The 21,046-nt window shown below is 41.2% G+C and overlaps 1 protein-coding gene across 1 annotated transcript; it reads right to left on the bottom strand.

Moving 5' to 3' along the window:
- Positions 1 to 480: 480 nt before the first annotated feature.
- cavin1a (caveolae associated protein 1a) lies at positions 481 to 19,566 on the bottom strand. Its single transcript, XM_032536473.1, has 2 exons — positions 18,696 to 19,566; positions 481 to 3,426 (listed from the first exon to the last, which is right to left on the bottom strand). Exons 1-2 carry the CDS (start codon positions 19,194 to 19,196, stop codon positions 2,662 to 2,664), a joined length of 1,266 nt encoding a protein of 421 aa, XP_032392364.1. The 5' UTR covers positions 19,197 to 19,566; the 3' UTR covers positions 481 to 2,661.
- Positions 19,567 to 21,046: the final 1,480 nt, after the last annotated feature.

Raw genomic sequence — 21,046 nt, 5'->3', positions numbered from 1 at the left:
CCATAAACTACTGTGTGACAGCTTTGACAGCCAATAAGAGTCGGTCATTCTATTGTAACCAAACAGAATGCGGTATGAAGGCAAGAGAGGTGGGACTTTACGGCGGGGTTGGTTGAGCGCGTCGTGTTTACTGCTGTCGCAACTGCGCTGTTCCCGCAGGCAACCCTCCCTTCGGGTGAACCACAGAGTAGGCCAGCGCGCCCTTTTGCTGCGGAGGGAGGCAAAGCAGTTCAACAGAACAGCGAGCCTGGAAGTCATCTGAGTTACTGGCAGTGGCGACGTCATCAAGAGTTTAATAACACCAATGCTGTTCAGTTATTGAGCACTTTTGATCTTAATCAAAGAGGTTACAATCAAGCATCCTCTCACAGTAGGTGAACAAATAAGACATACATCATGCATACAAGGTGACACACACACATGTGTGTGTAATCAACTATAAAAAATGTTCATACAATTCGAGAAAATATAGACAGTATATATTATTCCATAAGCTTTTATTAATATTGAAGTGGCAAAGTTGGCTTGAACACAAAAGAAAAGGCAAACTTCAGTATTTATAAATCAATAACACCAAGAGCAATTATGTGCCACACTGTGTTGCAGCATTTTTCTAAATGACAATATCTCTATATGCCGTAAGCTGTGCATGATACCTCAAGCTTATAGCATAATGGTTCAGCTTTTTATAACCACTGGGTCAAAACAAGACAACAAAAAAATACTTGTTGGGGGGTGAAGATGTTTTTGTAAAAAAACTAAAATTAGATAATTAAATACTAGCCTATATAAGACTATGGTAGTTCTATGTCTATGTGATGTCACAAACCTGCAATTGTTTCCATTTTTTTTTTTTTACATTTGCACTTGATGTAGACATAAACCTAGTTCCACCAAGATATTAGTGTGGGTAGCCTATATGTTGTGCACATACTTACTCTTCACAGTCACACACAAACACACGCACACACACACACACACACACACACACACACACACACACACACACACACACACACACACACACACACACACACACACACACACAGTTCTCCATCCTGCTCAGTGGTCTGATGGAGCACTCTCCTTGATTGCATTCCCCAGCCCATTGATTATTTTAATGGTTCTTCATACTACAGAGTGAGCGTCTGTGTGCCTGCACATCACATCAAGATCACATACAGTCTATAGGGACAAAAATGAAAGCCATACATTCACCTTCTTCTTGTCCAGAGTCTGTATATGATCAAAAACAACAACATGGCAACAATTGAATTCCCAGTTTACTTAGGCTCAGCAAATTACCATCCAATCATTGTAGCTTCCTCTAATGCTCCACAATCATCTTCTCCTAAATTAAGATAGTCAGACAGCTTTTTCCCCTCAGTGTAAACATTTTATAATTCAGAGGAATTACACAAGATTGCGACGAAAACGTTTTGATGAAATCATAATTCTTCTGACATTTGTGAAAGTGCCATGCCATTCATAACTACTTGGCCATGGCTGTCTCACTGCGACTGCATTTAGGATGACATTTGCATCTCTATATGGTACGTAGTCTTTTAACTGCCATCTTGCTCTTCAGATGATCCTTTTTCTGCCTGCAGTTACCTTGAGAAAATGTAATAGGGATTGTACTTTGGTGAGCTGTGACCATGGTGATAAAGTCTTTGTCTTCTCCTCTGTGCAGAGATGTGCTGTGTGGAAGTTGTTGAGTGGGTCCTTCAACATATCCAGATGCAACAAATGTAGCATGGTGAGTATATGTATCAAAATATTACAGTAAATTATGGTTGTGCAAGTTTTCAAGCATGTGTTTTAAAGATACCAAATGTGGTGGACTACTGATTCTTTTAAGGCTTCATGATCCTTTGTCTTTTTTTGTAATCAATGCACAAAAAAATGTACATACAAGATATGACTTGCAGGCTTGTCTTCAAAAAAGCAAAAATGATAGGTCTTACAATAATTGTTCACAACAGTAACTTTGTAACGTTTATTATTGTGGTGCAATGTGAGTGTTAAAATATGCAATCAATCAATTTTGTTTGTAACATGAAATCCTATAAGGTACAGTAAACTGTTATCCCATTAGAATTTGTCAAAGTTTTAATGTTCCTTCTCCTCTCCGCTCCTCTCCTCCTGTTCTTTATTTCTTCTGTAGACCTATACCTTGTCTACTTGTTTATTTTTTATTTCACTCGTGCACATTACATCCCTAAAACCATCAATTAAAGCACAAATCTTGCCAACAACTTCCTGTTACATACCTGATAATGTGCATATCATACATGGCAAATATTAAATTATACATTTCATCTCAATAACAAAGATTATTTAGACCTTTTATATTCTATAGCCACTCAATCTATCAAACTAACAATAAACAGCAAATAGCATAAACGTACATGTCTAGAATAACCAGTCAGCCTGCAGCATGTTTTCAAAAACTTAATTTCTTTTTGTTTTGTTTTTTCTTATTTGTATGCTAAAGAGGAGCAATTATGAAAGTCATCCCTGTTGGGTACAATAAAAAGTGAACCGAAAACAAATGAGATGTCATAGATTGTGATCACGTCAAGAAAGTCCCTGTGCACGACTAAGATTGTGTCCGTATGATTAGACTCCATTCTCCTCTTCACAGCCTCTGAAGACACTCTATTCGCTTTGGGTCTTCTTTAGGAGGTCTGGCTCCACCCTGACCAGCTGAGAGTCCTCAGTCACCTGCAACAGAGCCTCCATCTCTGGGCTGTCTACACGCACCAGCTCTCCTTCCTCCACCTCTACGTGCCCACCCAGCCCGTTCTCCTCGCCCGCTGACTGGCCCTCGGCGTCGGCCACCTCCACCATCTCTGTGTTCTGCACCACCTCCTCCGCACCTTCTCGGAACTTCTTAACATGGAAGGTGAAGGGGGGGACGCGGTACACAGTGGTCTTAGAGCGAGCATAGATGGTGTGGTCGGGAGTGAGGGACTTCTTCGCCTTTTCTTTGGAGGACTTCATCTTTGCCCTGCGCTCTAGATTGGGGGTCATGCGGGTCCCGAGCTTGCCCATCTTCTTCCCCAGATTGTGCTTGGTTTTCTCCAGGTTGTCACGGGTTTTCTGTCTGGTCTTCTCTAGGTTTTCGCGGGTTCTCTGCCTGGTCTTCTCCAAGTTCTCCTTTGTCTTTAATTTGGTCTTCTCCATTTTCTCTTTGGAGAAGGCTTTCTTTATGTTGTCCACTTGCTGTTTGGTGGTTCGCTGGAGGCGCTTGGTACGAGACTCCTCGATAATCTCCTCAATCTCCACCTCCTCATCTGAATTGAGATTGACTGGGAGTCCCTCTGGTCCCTCAGGGATCTGCTCTAGGCCCTCCACGGCTATGCCTTCCACTTCTGTCTCCGCTGTCTTGGATTTGGATGTCTTTGGTGGCTTCACTTTGTCCTGAGGGAGCAAAATAGGAAGGATTAGAAAAACAGAAGACTATTAAGCCACAGAAGCATTTTAATAAGGAATCACAAGGAATTGAATCACATTTGGCATTTACTACAATATTATCATGATGCTACACTGACTGTATCTGATTCATGTCAATTATGTAATTTCATTAAATGTCATCAATGTGGTGAAAATTATCAGCTTGATTTAATGGCCTTTGGATGAAAAAGTATTTTGCAAATATGAGCATGATAATTCTTAGAATCTTGTGTTATCTAAACATTCAGTGCACACAGCGGTTCACTGCTTGCAGCTGGTGTAGAGTGCCATCTAGTGGTGTCAATCACATGCCAACAATCAAGTGTCCTAATGGCTACACACAGTTATTTTCCACTTCAAGCCTTAGAAATATGATACACAGGCTGGTGTGCTTACATCTAGGCTACTGTATATCACATCCCTAAAAATAAAACTATAGGGCTTAAAAGAAATCATCTGCAGCTCCACAGTAATATTGAAACTATATTGGTTACATCAAACCACAGGTATATTTCCTGCTGTTTTGCTATCATTTCTCTATATATACTTGAACACACTTTTATTGTCACACTTTTGTTGTGACTGAAAGACCTAATTCTCAGAAAGATCTAACAGTAAACAAAGATGGTGATGTTATATTAGATAAACAATGTCAACAATAATCATAGATGTTCTATAATTTATGATGCTGCTTTCACTTCACTGGAAAGACTTGGTGGTTAGTAAACTTTCAGTTTGGTTTTTATATAATGTTCAACAGTGCAGCAGTTTCACACCTGGTCAAACATGTATGAACCCAGAGGTAGGCCCATACTTTCTGTTTTGCACACAGCAGTACAGGAAAGTTGAAGTAGTAGTAGTAGTAGTAATTGCAAAACCAATTGCTCAAGTTTCCCCTTCTTGTTCACCACCTTTCTAGTCTTTAGTTTACAACACTGTGCCCATGATGTTACTGCTGACAGCCACCAATCAATCAGTACTGCAGCAACCACATGTCCATGTTGTGTGGCAGGACACTGACAGTGTGGTACCAGATATCCTCACAGGGAGATTCAGTATTGTGGTAAAAATGTTAACCCCGTTACAACAGCATGTCTGTGTCCCCAAGAGGTCCCACCCTACTGCACCTAGTGCCACACCTCACTGCTTCTCTTTGGATCTAACCCACCACAGCCATCTTCACTGACCCTGTAGATACTGTACAATCAATGTTGTGACATTGTAATATATACTGTATATATTTGAACAAGAGTTACTCGGCCATCCATCCATACTACGGGAACTAGAGTTAGACCAGTACCTAGTTTATAACAGGCAAAAACTGATACTAATATTTTGTACTGATGCTGATAATTTACAATTTGAATTGCTTTAAAATGTGGGATATAATTCAAAATGCCACTGGACATTTTAAGAATCCAAATTGTATTTGGGTGAAAAAGCCTCTATAACAGCATTTAGACTTCTATGTAATGTAAAATCTTTGGTTAGAACATTTAAGGTTATGCAGATCTTCTATGCAAATGACTTTAAATATAAAAAATGAAAGAAAATTAAAGCATCCTTAGGTGTCTTCACAGTATATGAGCATTACCAGCATGTGAATGTGCTCACAGTGCAGATCATTTTTATATATTAGCAGGTTTGAGTAGAAGGTTCTCAGTCTGAAGTTTAGCCCAAAGCTTAAAGCAAATTTGGTTTGACGTGTTTGTGCTGACAATTGAGAGTTTAGTTTTATCCAGTACTGACCCAGTGCAGAGATGAGGTCAAGAAATTGTTGTCAGCCTGTTGCCACATGCAAACTGAGTCTCCTGCAGAAACAGACATACAGCACGGCTGACTGACAGCTGACACCAACACACCAGGAGGTGGCACGTAGCCTATGTGAGGGATATAAGGTAATCTGTAGAAGTATATCGAGACATATCTTGTTTACTGTCAATAGCAATGTTTTCAAGTAGAATAAAGGTTAAGGGGGGGGGGGGGTGTTATGTCATTAGTAATGTGCAATATTTATAGTAACATTGACTTAACTCTGAGGAGATGAGTAAAATTGGATTTCAATGCTTATATTGAATTTATAAATGACAAACACCTGTCAGGTCATGTGATCGCCACATCTCCCGTGGGCAGTTCAAATCTTGCCATATGATCCTATCATAAAAGGAACACTGCCTCCTTATCTGGTGCAGTGTATGGTGTGGGCTTGGCCGACCTGCTCTGGGTGGATTTATTTTGGGCCGGCCTTTGCCTCTCTCTGGATTCCATCTACCGTTCTCTGGCTGCCGGCCACTGCTGCGTTCAGTCCTACTCGACAACCCCCACCACACAACGCCCTCCTCTCTCTCACGGCAACAAATAAACACAGCACTCTGTCACCGTGGCAACCACCTGCTCATGTTGTCTCTGGTGGACGGTACACTTTAGCTGCATGAACAGCTGACATCTCTACAACAATACAGCAACACGAGTGTATTGCAATTAAATGAAAATATATATACTGCACCTGCTTTGCAGACATGCACACAGAGCAAAGTGAGACCTTACCACAAAGTCCTGAAATGTGAAAAGAACTTAGTGAAGAGAGCCCACACACAAACATGTGCAGCCTACTCACAGTGACATAAAGTTGGCTACATAAAAAACCCTTAATAGCTGTCTAAGTGGATGTTCAGGTGACGTCATACGTGCCTGGCCTGTGGGGTGAGTTTGGCTGGTGGGCTGAAATTGAAAACCAGGGTAGGCTATTGATCTTACATTTAAAATATATATGGGTGCATCTTTTGTGTTCCTGGAGTCAACAGTCCTTAGGACAGACAGCCTCTGTGTATAAATACATACAATTTATAAGTTTGCATTAGTATAAATAAACACGCTATCAGACACCCACACACAGAAATACAGACACATTTGTTTTTCCATGAAACTGTCAGCCAACGAAAAAACAGCATCCCAGGAACAGCTGAGGTCATACATAACAGTGTGACTACAACATGATCCAGGATCCAGGTCTGCTCCATACCTCACTAAAGCTATGAACAGCTAAATCCAGACTTTCACTGCCCAATTTACTAATTTATCTAGAAACTCCTTAAAGGCTTTTAAAGCTCTTGTTTGGTGGGTTGAACAGGTTTTTCAATCACAAACTTGTAAAGCTGTAATCTTTTGATCCATGGAAATGTACTTACTGGCCAACGTTTTCACCAACACCAACATATCAGTCGATCTATTAGGTCTAGCTCAGTTAGTTATATTTTAGTCACAATATTTGATTAAACTTCAGAGTGAAAAAAAACACAGAGACTTTGCATGTTGGCACATTTTCTTGTTTACATTCTGAAAACTTGACTCAGCCCTCTGCGGAAATTGTGATAACATTAGCAAACCCTGTTTGGGTTTCGTGATTGCAAAGCAGGAGACTGGGAGCTTGAGGGAGACGAAAGAAAGTCCATTAGTGTCCCTGCGTTACCTTCCACTCTCTTCCTACTTACCAGCAACGGAAAAGTCGGTATTTTGTGTGTCGTTACTGACAGATGCCAGGGGAATGGTGACTGAGTGTATGTGTGCTCTCCTTAATGAGAAGGAGGTCTGTTGCTAATGTTTCTTTCATCCAAGAGTGGCGTGCACATAACTCATGGACAAGTTGGCTTTAAAGAGTGGGAACTCTCTGCTCTGTGTGTGTGTGTGTGTGCGTGCGTGTGTGTGTGTGTGTGTGTGTGTGTGTGTGTGTGTGTGTGTGTGTGTGTGTGCGTGTGATTGGCTAGGACAAGCCAACAACTGTCTGAGCCGTCTTTCAGAAGGAGGCACAACTCAGGAGATGCAATTAAAAATTCCCAGCAGACTGAGGGGAAATATTTTGGTTAGCAGCTAAGACTGCAACCTATCGAGGAAAAACAAGTGAGACCGAAATGTTGAAACAAACCGGTAAGATCTGACATAGTTCAGCAGCGCTGTGGGCTAATCCTTGATGCTAATTTCAAATTTATGGTGTTCATGTAACAACAGCAAAATGTGTCATTGTCTAAATATTATAAATGTGACTCATACCAGGGCTCTGGGATAACTTAAACACTGACAATGTTACCATGGACAACAGAGCAAACAGTGTTTTCAACCAGCACTCTATAGAGACCCCAGCATCTCTGACTAAATCTGCTGGCGTTTCTCCATCCACCTCACTGTCTGTCTATCTGCTGTTACTGTACAAGACCTGCACTAATCCACCTGGTCCAGTATTTCTACTTTTTATATTTTGTCACCTACAATGATGTAAACAATTAGTAGCGTTACTAACATAATATATTGTCTCTCTCTCTCTCTCTCTATATATATATACATATATATATATATATATATATCATATATATATATATATGCAATTATTTAGCAAACATAGCACTAAGGTTTATAACTGTTACCCACAATACATGTTAGGCCTATTAATTTATCTAAATTAAATATCTATCTACATCTTGAGTACTTTTCTCTTTTTGGGGGGCACTCTATGCAGGGCTATTGAGGCAATGAAACATTACAGACACACACAAACACGCGCACACACACACGCGCACACACACACACACACACAGTGTTCAATCATGTTACATTCAATCTCATATAGTAGAACAGAGAGCAAATTTACTGTAAATAAAATCACACCTGTAAATAGAGAGCCGAAGTCCCGCCCTTCTACTTCCGGTCCATGGGACCTTAATTCGGAACAAATATGAACAGGATTGAACGGGGAGAAGCAAATTATGTTTTGATCGCGTTTGAATTGACCAATGGATTACAGCTATGATGTTTATCAATTTAAAAGATAATTTTTCAACTGTTTATTGTCAAACTGTTGAAGTATGAGACTGTGAAAATACGTAATTAGAAAGACTACACACTTCAATGTTGCATGGATGATGTCTTGCTGAATCTACAATATCTGTTCAAGGGGGTTAGCCTCTCCTCTGTAAGCAAAGCTCCCTATGGCGCCACTTTGAGCAAGCCATCACCTGCAGTTAGCATTCTATTGGCTGCCATTCATTTTGGCGCCACGTTGACAGCGAATAACTTTACATCTGAAACATGTAAAGACTCTCTTTCTCCATTGTTTATTTCTAAAGAAACATGACAGTGTATAAAGGGCTCTGTTACATTGTAGCTCACGTTATGACTCGAAGCAGACGTTTCTTGTAAAAATAGGGTAACTATTTCGTCATAACCACGCAACTTACTGTCGCACAGTAGAGGAATTACTGTATAGTACAAGGTAAGCTCGCAGACAGTTTAGACTTCCATTAGCTGTTTAGGTTTAATTACTAACTTAATTGAAACGACTGCTAGCTTAGCTACAAGCTAGGAATCAAACACAACAAATTCTGTCATTTGAATGGCGTTTTGAGCTAACGTCACCAATCAAAGAATCATAGCTAAGACGTTTTTGAAATGATTCCCATCTTCTGTTATTGTTTAGTGAGAAAAGTTATTGAAAAATGATTTCATGGAATTCAAAAATTTCAGTATGACACGTCATGCCGTAAACCGTTTAAATCTGAGCATGCACGACTTAAATCTGCACTCGACTTACATCGGGGACTGGCAATCATGCTTGTTCTTTGACTTTTCTGCTGGAAACACTTCACTGGGTAAAACACATCAGGTAAGATAACATTTTAACCGTTTTAATTTTTTCTGAATTAAGGTCCAATGAGGTCTACTGGAAGAGGCGTGACTTTGGCTCTCTATTATTTTACACCAACCCTTAGTCTTTAGTGAGACCTCACACAATCTTTACAAAGAGAAAAATAGCTCTGGCTTTGAGATGTTTTTGGTCACTGCTTAAACAAAGAATATTATAGAAAGAGCTAAGCAGAGGAAGATAAGCTTGACTTTAAAGGAATAATTAGGGACTGTTTGGGGTCTTTGGTCAAAAGAAACTTGACCCTCCCTTTGCCATTAATTCATTTTTCTATGACCCTCCAAAATAATTGGGAAAGAAGTCGTGACCCTCCCCAACGAGAGACTAAAAAAAGTTGGATGACCCTCCCCTCAACATGGAATAAAAAGACATGACCCTAACCCTATTTTCCTCGGGTGGTCCATTCCATGAATACCAAACAATCCCTTAGACATTTTGATTTGACAATACACTTATTTGCCTTCTTGTTGAGAGTTGGATGAGAATGTTATATCCCACCTATCTGTGGGGAACATGTGCTACTGTTGCTTAGCCTTAACACAAAGATTTGAAAAAGGGAAACAGCGAGCCTGGCTTTATCCAAAGACAAGAAATCCAACCAGTCCTACCGGCACCTCTGAAGCTTACTAATTCATATCTTATATCTAATTAGTTAATCAGTACAAAACTGGTACATGCCAGACTATTTCTTGAGTGGGCGTAAGAAATAGTCCAGGAATGGATCCTCTTTCTGCTGTACCAACTGTAGAATGACAGGAGCACAGGAAAGGCTACAGTAACACTATCAGCAAATCCATCCCCTAAATCCAGACACACACGCACACAACACACGCACACACACACCACACACACACACAACACACACACACACAACACACACCACACAACAAACACACACACACACACACACACACACACCACAAAGTATTGTACAGTCAATCTGACTGACGCACAGGAAGGTTAAGGAAGATTGGAAAGAGCAGCAAGGTTGACTTTTGTTTAGATGACAAATTCATGCACATCAACATTCATGCAGCTGATCAGCTAAATGCATGCAGACACTTAGCAACTAGCTCGCTTATAGATAAACACACACACATGGACACACACCATTCCTTTTGAGGCAGTGTGATGAAAGGCCTCTCCGGTGAGTCACAGCAGCAGCTGTCTGATTCTGTCCAGTCCTTGCAGCTGTGCACTTAGCGTTCACAATGAGTGATATCACTCATTCTGACCCTTGTGCCCATCCAGGATGGGAGAAGGCCAAGTGAGAGATTGACATGAAACAGAAGTGGACGTTTGCGTGTAAGAGCCCTGCACAGGCCTGAATCGCGATTCTTTGATCCCTACAGAGTGCTCGAGGGCTAAAATAAGAACGCTAATGTACTCTGGTCATTAATATTGATGCCTCCCACGCTCTCCTAAATAAGGCTCAAACAATTCACAGAGGACTGGTCCAGCGGCCTGCTACCCCAGGCATTTTGGGGTGACTCTTATGACTGATGGCACAATGCAAATTCTGTTTTATGAAGCTCTCTTATCCTGTTTTAGAACAACCTATCGTGTCACGTCTAAGCGTCCTGTGGGTAATGGAAATATTAGAAACCAATTCGACAAGGTCTATAGACAAGAGAGGGGCTCTGTGTACCACATAGCCAACACAGCAATGTCATGTTACAGTCCACACCACAGGAAGGGAGTTCTTTGGTTTTTCTGTCACAGTGATTTGTGATTTCACACACCGCTAGCTAAAGGGGGAAGCCCTTTTCCACAGCTCAGCCTTTCTATATCCACAACTCTGAGACCAATGGAATCCCAGGTTCAGTCCCATGCAAAGATGGAAATGTATTTTTCCATTTTACGTCTCTGTGTGATCTAGCAGCTACAGAGCTGGTATATGTTGTATTACCATCCCTCGCTCTGTAATGACACTAAAGGGCTAGTCAGCCAAATTGAACAATTAATGTGCTTTGAAGATTGGAACTAGTTTAGGCACAAACATGAATTTGCTGCAGTGAGCATTAAGATTCTTTTCATTATTTTAATATTTTATTTAAGAGAACAAAGGGATTAATTGTTCATATTACCACTTGCAGGATAATGTGACATGTGGATCAAGTGAGGGCATGAATGAGCTGCCAACTTCAACAGTACTGGGCCCAGAAAAAGGAAACTATAACTGCTGAATTACATGAGGCCAATCTAATGATCAATGACAAATAAGACCTGGAAAATTACAGATGGGAGTACAAGAAGGAAGGCAACCAGCCAATCACCCACACTGCTTTGCTTTGTTCTGAATAGAGCTGTTGTTTGTGTAATACTGAATAAAGCCATTGGGACATTGTGAATGGAAAAACTAACTGCTGTAAAGCCTTTATTCTCTCTTTGTTGAGCAAGCGTGCACCATTTTTAATCTAACACGAGCTACTGTCTAAGCTGTCTTGGTATTAATTCACACTGAGACAATCCCTTGTTTTTTTTAACAGATCTATTATTGGATTAATAATGTGAAATTCTAACAATATTTTCCAAAACTATGAATTAATACCTCCTTCCTTTAGAAAATGAGTAGTATACAGTACCTTGCAAACAAACTTGTCTATTTAAAGAAATCAAAAAGGTGAATATTGTCTGTCACAATGATAACATAAGTGGAGTACAATTTCTATTATTTACAGATTTATCTTCCTAAACATCAATGTGCATGCAAACTCTAATCCCAAGGGTACCAAAACCTTTCACGCTCCTAGTGACGGACTGTAACTCACATAGCAGTGACAAGAACCGCAAACTGCTCCACAGCAGTGGAAAATATAGGCTACCACCAGAGCTCAGGGCACTTCATACTGAGGGTTTGAACAAACCAGACTTTGCTTTCACGCGCAACCTACTAGGTTACAGCAACAACAGTTTCCTATATTAATAGTGAATGTATGGATGCTGCTTTAACAGCAACTTTTTGTGTTACTAAAATTAAGAAATGCTTTAAAAAGGATGTCTAGAATCACAGTTTTCATTTTTCTTTGCAGAGGTTTTGAGATAACCACCACCAGTATTGGCATTTATTGTGGGAAACCAATTAATGGTAAAAAATAAGGCAACAGTTATAATACCAGTAGTATATAAAGTACAGTATTAACTACCAAAGTCTACATAGTTAAACACATGCACATTTATCTGGAAATAACCCCACACAAACATGTATATAATGCAAATAATCAATCAGTTGGTGGTGCTGAGTTCTAAATTTGGACCCTCTCAGTGAAACAAGACACTATGCCATTCCACTGCATTGCTGCTGGAGTATTTATAATCAACATTCACTATACAGGTTTCCCTTAACACACTAACTCAGATAATTGGCCAACTCTTTATTTTGGCTGTGGCCTTGCAGTGGCAGGGTGTGTCTACAAATCTTGGAATAAATAGCACGGAAGGTATCAGCAGCTTCCACCGGGTTGTGATGTGGTATGAGGACACATTTCTGTTTGCTGGCCAACATGCTGGATGACAACTACAACTGTTCAAAGCGTGGGTTGACCTGATTGGTCTCCCGGCTGGTGAATCCTGTTTGCTGCTGTGGGATGGGGATGTTTGGTGAGACAGAAAGGCAGCTGGGGCCTGAGACCAGATCAGTGTTTTCTTGTGGACCAGGAAAAACAGCTCACAAACACATCTGGATTGATTATAGTAATACTGTTTAGGTGCATGCGCAATAGTGCACAACAAATGTGGGGATTGATTTTAAAAGCAGAAAAACTATGATTTGCAGCAAAAACTCAGATTTTGTGTCCCTCCCTAAATAACTCAACAACATATACACATGCGTTGGGATAGCATGGATCCTCTTTCTGCTGCACCAACTGTATAATGACAGGAGCACAGGAAAGGCTACAGTAACACTATCAGCAAATCCATCTCCTAAATCCCAGACACACACACACGCACGCACACACACACACACACACACACACACACACACACACACACACACACACACACACCACAAAGTATTGTACAGTCAATCTGATGTGGAACAACAGAGAGCAAATGTACTGTATATAAAATTACACCTCTCCAATCCAATTATGTAACACCAACCTTTAGTCCTTAGTGAGGCCTCTTCTTAAATCTTTACATTTTGTCAGCATGAAAGTGTATCTTCATGTAAGCAAAAAGAAACCTAGCTCTGGCTTTGAGATGTTTTTTGTCACTGCTTAAACAAAGAAGATGAGAGAAAGAGATAAACACAAAAAGAAAAGCTTGACTTATTGTCAAGAGTTAGATAAGAATGTTAATATCCCACCTATCTGTGGGGAACATGTGCTACTGTTGCTTAGCCTTAACACAAAGATTTGAAAAAGGGAAACAGCGAGCCTGGCTCTATCCAAAGGCAAGAAATCCAACCAGTCCTACCGGCACCTCTAAAGCTTACTAATTCACATCTTATATCTAATTAGTTTGATCGGTACAAAACTGGTACATGCCAGACTATTTCTTGACTGGGCGTAAGATATAGTCCAGATTGATGCACATACCAACATGAGTGTTGTGTCAATCATCTTGTCCAACTCTTTGCAGAAAAGCGAATGTAAATGTTGAATTATTCCTAAACACAATTTTGAGGACTCTTCTGATAAGATCTTCAGGACAGGTGTCTTCAGAACTTAACTCATAGGGAGTTGGGTTGGGAACCGGAGGGTCACTGGTTCAAGTCCCCGTATGGACCAAAAAGAAGGGAGTGTGGATTGGTGGCTGGAGAGATGCCACTTCACCTCCTGGGCACTGCCAGGTGCTGTTGAGCAAGGCACCGTACCCCCCCACCCGCTCAGGGCGCTGGTTTGGCTGGCAGCCCACTCACTCTGATATCTCTCCATTAGTGCATGTATAGATCCTGAACATGTGTGTGTGTGTGTGTAGTTCAGGACTGTGTGTGACTACTAACAATTGGGGATTAATAAAACAGATTAAAAAAAAAAGAAGACTATACTGTGTCTCATTAGTGTTAATAGTTTATCATGTCTATTGATTTTTCTTCAGAATAGTACATACAGTATGCAACCCCTTTAATTTTTGTACACCAAGCACTAGAACTCTAAACTGGCTTGACATAGTAGCTGACATGCAATAGTGAAATGTGGAGCTTGCCAGATATCTTTCCCCTAGCCCGTGAAACAGAGAGGAGAGACGGGAAGAGGACAACTTTGTGCACAAGTGCTGTAGTAAATACTGAATGGGCTGTGCCATTGGTTCTGGATGAGACATCTGCGTTTGAGTAGAACAGGCTAAACATGTATATGTTAGCAGGAGAGGCTTAGAAATGCCAGCGAGATGAATCACAACACAAACTTAGTGCTGCGGGTTGAGTACTTTTTGGTTGGTTACAAGGGATTGGCTTCAAGTGCTTCATAACTACCCTATCTGTAATGACATCTAACTTTATGCCTGTAAACAAAGATTCAGACAGCTGAAGTGGCCAAAAAGCCTTGGCTTTATCAGAATGTCTAGAGCAAGTGTAATGAAGATATTACGTAGTCGGGGCAGGTTTAAAAGCTATTAAATAAAAGTGGGCTGGGGCTGGTGGTGAGGCTTGTTGGCTGCGATCTGAGGAAAGAAGGTCTGCGAGGCTGGCCTGGAATAAGTAGATTGTAACTGAGAACTCTTACATCTCCATGATGGAGTTGACCAAATGGCTTTCACTGTCTTTGAGCTGCAGCCAAACACACCCTCATTCCAGACCCACATCAGTCCTGGCTCACACTCTGATGGACACACTCTATTACAGTGTATAAACTAGATTAATCTACATAATTAAATAGATAATGTGCCTTATGTCATTATCATTCATTTTAGATGTCTAATTAAAGCCCACATTTACAAAGCATGTACTGTATATACACATCATTATGACATTCAAATGGAAACTTTAGTCACTAGTTTGCAGGAGATACATAAATCTATCAAATTTTGCCTAAGATGTCACTTGAGTCAGTATGTCAGTTGGAGCATTTGTAGAGGTGTGCCGGTACTGCTTTCACACAGAAGCACTCCCTCTTTCATACAAGTCATTGTATTGGGACATATGGAGGGCTGAGCTGAGATGGCGCTAGAGCCCTCAGAGCTTATTTAGCCAACAACAGCTTCAGTTAGCTGAAGGCCAAGACAATTGATGGACATAAATGGGCCTGGTAGGGCAGAGGATGAGTAGGAGGCTCAGCTATTGGGGCAGGGCATCACCACTGTGGCAGCTGTCTGGTTTCTCCTACGATCAGGCAGCTGAGAAACTGGAAAGCTATGACTATTACTAAAACTATTTAATTTCTGGGGGATAATAATATGTATAATTTCAAAAATTGATTTGAAGAACTGTTTTAGTTATCTTTTAAATGTGTTATAGAGGCCACACCTTTTAGACTTGCACAACTTTCTTCTAGCTAGAATATGAAGTTACAGACCAAGTACAAAGCGTGGACTGGTAGTTGGAGAAGTTCCAGTTCACCTTCTGGACACTGCCAAGATGCCCTTGAGCAAGCACCCCTGCCCCCCCCCGACTGCCCATGGGGGCTGCCCCCTTCCTCTGACACCATTTAAAGCATGTCTGTAGGTCTTTCTTTGTAGGTGTGTGTGTATTTCGGGCATGTTTGTGTGTGGGTGCAATTATTATCTTTTGGCATTTTAGGCCTTTATGTATGTAGGACAGCTTATCCTTGAAAGTGGGAGACATGGGGGGAAATGACATACAGCAAAGAACCGCAGGTTGGAGTCAAACCCCTGGGCTGCTGCGTCGAGGAGTAAACCTCTACACACATTATTGCAATGTATATTGATAGACAGAGTTACAAAAATATTATGATACATATCTGAGATGCAGTGCTGGAATGCAAGTACTACTTAGGTACTTTACTTGAGTTTATCCATTTTTATTCTACTTTATACTTCCACTCCACTACAGTTTGGAAGCAAATACTGCTCTTTTCACTCCTCCACATGTATTTGACACCTTTAATTACTTAGATTGAGCTTATTGATACAAACTATGATCAACAAATAAATTATGAGGAATTATAGATTAAGCTACCCAGCAATATATAAAGTAGTTAAAATTAGATTAACCTTTACTATCTGCAACTTTAGCAGTGCTTACAAATTGATGTGTCAATTATTATTATTATCCAATTATATGATCTAATATGTATTATTCTGTAATGGGCCATTCTGCATAATAATGTTGTTTTTTTACTGCTAATACTTTTGTACTTTTACTGAAGTGAAGTTAAAAAAACTATAACAGTATAATGCAACACAGTATTTTACAGTTTAGTATTGCTACTTTTGCATAAGTAAAAGTCTGTATAATGCCACTGCTGGTACGCAATGTAAATTTGGTACACGTCTTCATCACCACACCCCGCTGTTGCCAGGGGATCCCACGTGCCAACATCGTTGCAGGTCTAATTATAAAGGATCACTGTCAAAGTCTTTACAGGCTAAAAATCCTAAAGTATGTGTCTATTCTCAGAGTGCAGAGACAGAGGGACAGGAAAGAAAAATATGGAACCTACAGTTAAAGCTGGTATCAGTATAACAATAAAGGTGATGCTGTGACAGTGTCTAGCCTCACTTGATTTTGACTCACCGGGGTGGCCCTACCCTTGCCATTAACTTCTAATCCTAACCGTGATCTCATCCTTAACATCATTTTAAACATGTCCTACTCTAACACATTAACACACAAACAGATGGTGGGAAGTGGTGAAACTTGACTGAGAGCCAGTGTTGATTTGCAATGCTGTCAATATCTGACCCGCCTTTATGTCAGTTAATTAAACTGGACACGGTGCAGCCATCCTCTGGCAATAAATAGATCGCGGGAGCCCAAAACAGATAATGCAACACGGAAGCTACAGCTCTCACAATCGCTTCGAAACATTATGATGACTTGGTTTAGACAGTGATAAGAACATTACGGTTGACAGGAAATGACTTAAAATTATTTTTGTCTGATGAAACACAAAACTAGCAGTGTCCTACTCGGACAATTGCACACAATCATGCAGTTGAAAGGGCTCGCAGTAGACCAGGCAATACTGCCACAACCATGTCATAAACAGCAGGAGGCACCTGCTTTGCAGAGTAATTTATTAAGGACTAGTGTGATTGGATTTCTGCTACATGCCAATAGTGTAAACTGCTCCCATAGTGGACATCCCAGGAGGAGGTGGTGAAAGGGTTTGTCTGCCAATATGGATCCTGAAGTAAGCTCTACTACGACAGGCGTGCAACTCTCAGGTTCACTGTCACTAATGGTTTTTAAAGAAAATATTCTCCCTTTTTCAGCTAGCAATTGCGAGGTTATGATGCGATGTGCATAAGGTAACTACTACTGAAATGTTCCCGAGGTGTCAGTTGATTTGTGGTTTGTAGACAAACTCCAGATCAAAGGGCCCGAGACCTACAGTACATGCGGCATGTTTACCAGCCAGACGTGACAGTAGTGTCCTGCTTAAAAGAAGAAGAAAAAAAAGAGTCGCTCATCTAGTTTAAAATGTCTCACACACACTCTCACAAATGCATTCATTCATTGTGTCCTTTATGTTATTTTCTATTTCTATCTTGTTTTCTTTTCGGTCCCAATTGTTTGAGAAGCTATCATGATCCCTCAAAGAAATGTACCCGTCCCAATAAAAGTACTTGTCTTCTCAGGTATTAAAGTGTAGGTTCGTGCAACATGAATGTCTGTGTCCCGCTTCTGAGAAATCTTTGTACTAAAAACTACATCTTCATCTTACATGGCAGCACTCTGCCAACTATCTGCCCTCTGAGCACTCAGAGGTGGGGCGTTGGTTCTGTCTCAAGTAGCTCTTCATGCCTGTGTTAACAGGCCTTTTTATTTAGTCCAGTGGACTAGTCTTTATATAGTTTTATTGGGTAATCATGAAGTCCTGTTGAGTGGGAGAGGTCACTCTCTGCCTTTGTTTTTCCATGGAAGCTGCTAGTATTCCTTTCATTGGTGAGAAGAGGGATCCACCTCTAACTGAGCATGAATACAAACCATACAACTGCAGTGTCTGGTTGTTCGTAAACATTACAGCCTCATTTGAGTTTGAGGAAAAAGCGATTCAGACATTTATGTCATGGAAACCACCGAGCTTTGGCAAGGATCCTCTATCCAGAGGAACGACAGAACATTTCCACTAACAGGGGTCAACTCAAGCCACAGTGTGACTCTAACTCTCTCTTGTGAGATGATGTCAAAAGGTTGCTCTGATGGTTTGTTAGCTTTTCAGGTGCATTTCACACTCTCCTCCCAACTTTCCTTTGCGCAATGGGGAATTCAACACATGGACTGTGAGTGTAACTTCAACAGCCACATGTAAAGCATTACCACAACATTCTGGAACTAAGGTTGTTAGCTAGTCCACCCTGTGATGGATATAGTAAAAAACAAGCTCTCAAAAACACACACACACACACACACACACACACACACACACACACACACACACACTCACTCACACACACTGCAACCCTCAGTATTCACCTGGTAGATGAGGACTTTGAAGTTGCGTCTCTTGAGCAGCTCGTTCTCATTGTTCTCCAGCTTCTTGATCTGGCCTGCCTGCTTCTCCAGGTTGCTCCGCACCGTCTTGACGTTGACGCTGACCTTGCGTACCTTTTCCAGCATTTTGTTGACAGTGTTGGATGTGCCAGAGTGGTTCTTGGACAACTTTGCCAGCTCCCCTTGGATGGTTGACACTGACTTCTCCATGGCCTCCTGCCGGGCCTCGAGCCCATTCTGGGTCTGCTGGATTTGGTCTACTACCCCGATAATCTTGTCGAGCAGAGACAGGACCATGACCCCGTTCATCTGCGCTTCACTCTTGCCTCCAGGGCCAGTTGCCAGCACCAGGTCCACCCCCTTAAGAGGGTCATCATCATCTACTGCCGGCTCTGTGGCAGCACCCACCAGAGCTACCTCATCGTCATCGAAAGGCACTTCTGCTAGGGCTGCGTGCGCCTTCTTGACATCTGTATCAGCCATGGCTGTCAACTCAAAATACAAACCGCCTGCACACTCCCACTACAGATACAAACACACTACTGTAAAAACAACCTGCAGGAGCCACACTGCACCAAACTCAGTCCCTAGTCCTTTTCTCTCTTTTTTTTTCTCGACCACTTGTTTGCCTCTTCCTGGTCTACTTTACGCTTAAACTTTCTCTTTACCCTCAGTCTCACGCTCTCAGCCTTCTCTGTCTCTCTGCCTCTGCTCTGGGATGCCAGCCAGCCAAGGGGAGTAGGGCCTCTCACAGCTGAGGCATGTGTGCCCTGACTCAAATGCCTCTGCTCCCTCTGAAACCACCCAGTCCAAATTTTCCCTTCTTCAACCGGCCCCACGCCCCCGGCTCCCCCTGCTGCCGGGCTCCACCCAATCTGTCCCCAAGCACAGGGCAGCATATCTCCCCCAGACTCCACCTCTTATGGTGACACACTCACTCAATCAGTTCAGACTAAAGACTGAAAAGTGGTAGCCAGGTTGGCTCGGTGGGTGGAGCAGGGGCACACGTGAGGAGCCTTACTCTTTGACGCAGCGGCTGCAGGTTCGACTCCCACTTGCAGCCCTTTGCTGCATGTCATTCCCCCTCTCTGTCTCTCCCCTTTCATGTCTTCATCTGTCCTGTGGAATTAAAGGCCCAAAATTCCCCCCAAAAATAATCTTAAAACTAAAAAGTGACAATTAACTGAATTTGTGCTTACTCTGTAAGTCACATTTGTTGATTGCCAATCAACACACTAAGACAAAACCGCCATCTGGATATAAAATTGGTGTTAATATCTGTACTAGTCCCACTGAAGAATGTAGAGTTGTTCTCACTGTGACCACTGGTTATGAATATGATCTCTTTTTTGGTCAGTTTAATTTGAAAGTATTCACCGGAAATATTAGTATGCCAGGCTGACTTAAAGCTGGCATGAACATCTTTCAAGAAACGTTAGTCTTTCTCCACATCATAAATCTTTTTTTTTTTTAAACCGCTCTTTATGATACACTTATTAATCAGCTGTATGTTACTGGTGTTATTAGTAATTAGTGTGCTGGACAGTAGCCGAAGGTGTATTTAGAATCATGAGTGATCGCTTCTCTCTTGTGGTCACAGGCGGGAACTGCAACACTCCATTAAATTCATCTAATGTGTTAGATGAAAAACTTGATTTGATGTGCTTAAGCGATGGAATTAAATCAATGATTTATTAGTAGAATAAATTAAACTGTAATTGGTCTTACACTGGTTCCCAATAATATTCCACCAATATATGATTTAAAGGTGTACCAAGAAGGAACCATAGTGACCATTCTAGTCTTATGCAAAGTAAACATTTCTACATCACAGAAAATATTTTATTATAATAAGGACAGAAGACAATATATAAAATCAGCTGCATTAGTAATTGGGAGGACACATCTAGGCCTAAAGAAGCAGTGAGAAATAGAAATAAAGAATTAACTAAGGAAAAGAACACATGAAAACATGGAGGCACAAAAAAAATTATGGAATGCTAATACTAAAAAAGTACCTGTTTTCATAATGGAAAACCAAAAAAGACGAGTAGAGGCGAGTCGAGCAGGTACCATGTAATGGCATGTGATGGGAAAACGCCAATCTGGGAAGGGCGATATACATCTCCACACACACCAAAATAAAGAGTAGTAGAACGTAGGGGGACGAACCAAGTAGCCTAACAACAAGCAAACTGAGTATCATGAAAAATAGACGGCGGAGCATTTTTGTAACATGCAAAAAAATATGAGATGATCACACGATAATCGAAAAATGAGTTAAGTGAGACCTTTGTAAAAGGTATATTAGAGTATGGAGGGCAGACAATTGC

Source organism: Etheostoma spectabile, chromosome 15, assembly GCF_008692095.1.
Source record: "Etheostoma spectabile isolate EspeVRDwgs_2016 chromosome 15, UIUC_Espe_1.0, whole genome shotgun sequence".
NCBI classification, from domain to species: Eukaryota; Metazoa; Chordata; class Actinopteri; order Perciformes; family Percidae; genus Etheostoma; species Etheostoma spectabile.
This window is presented reverse-complemented; position numbering and strand designations above follow the sequence as displayed.

Excerpts from the sequence above, each read along its gene's own strand:
- cavin1a (XM_032536473.1), bottom strand. The coding sequence starts at position 19,196 with ATGGCTGATACAGATGTCAAGAAGGCGCACGCAGCCCTAGCAGAAGTG. Across the intron at positions 3,427-18,695 it reads TCAAAGTCCTCATCTACCAG|GACAAAGTGAAGCCACCAAA; the intron begins GTGAATACTGAG and ends TTGCTCCCTCAG.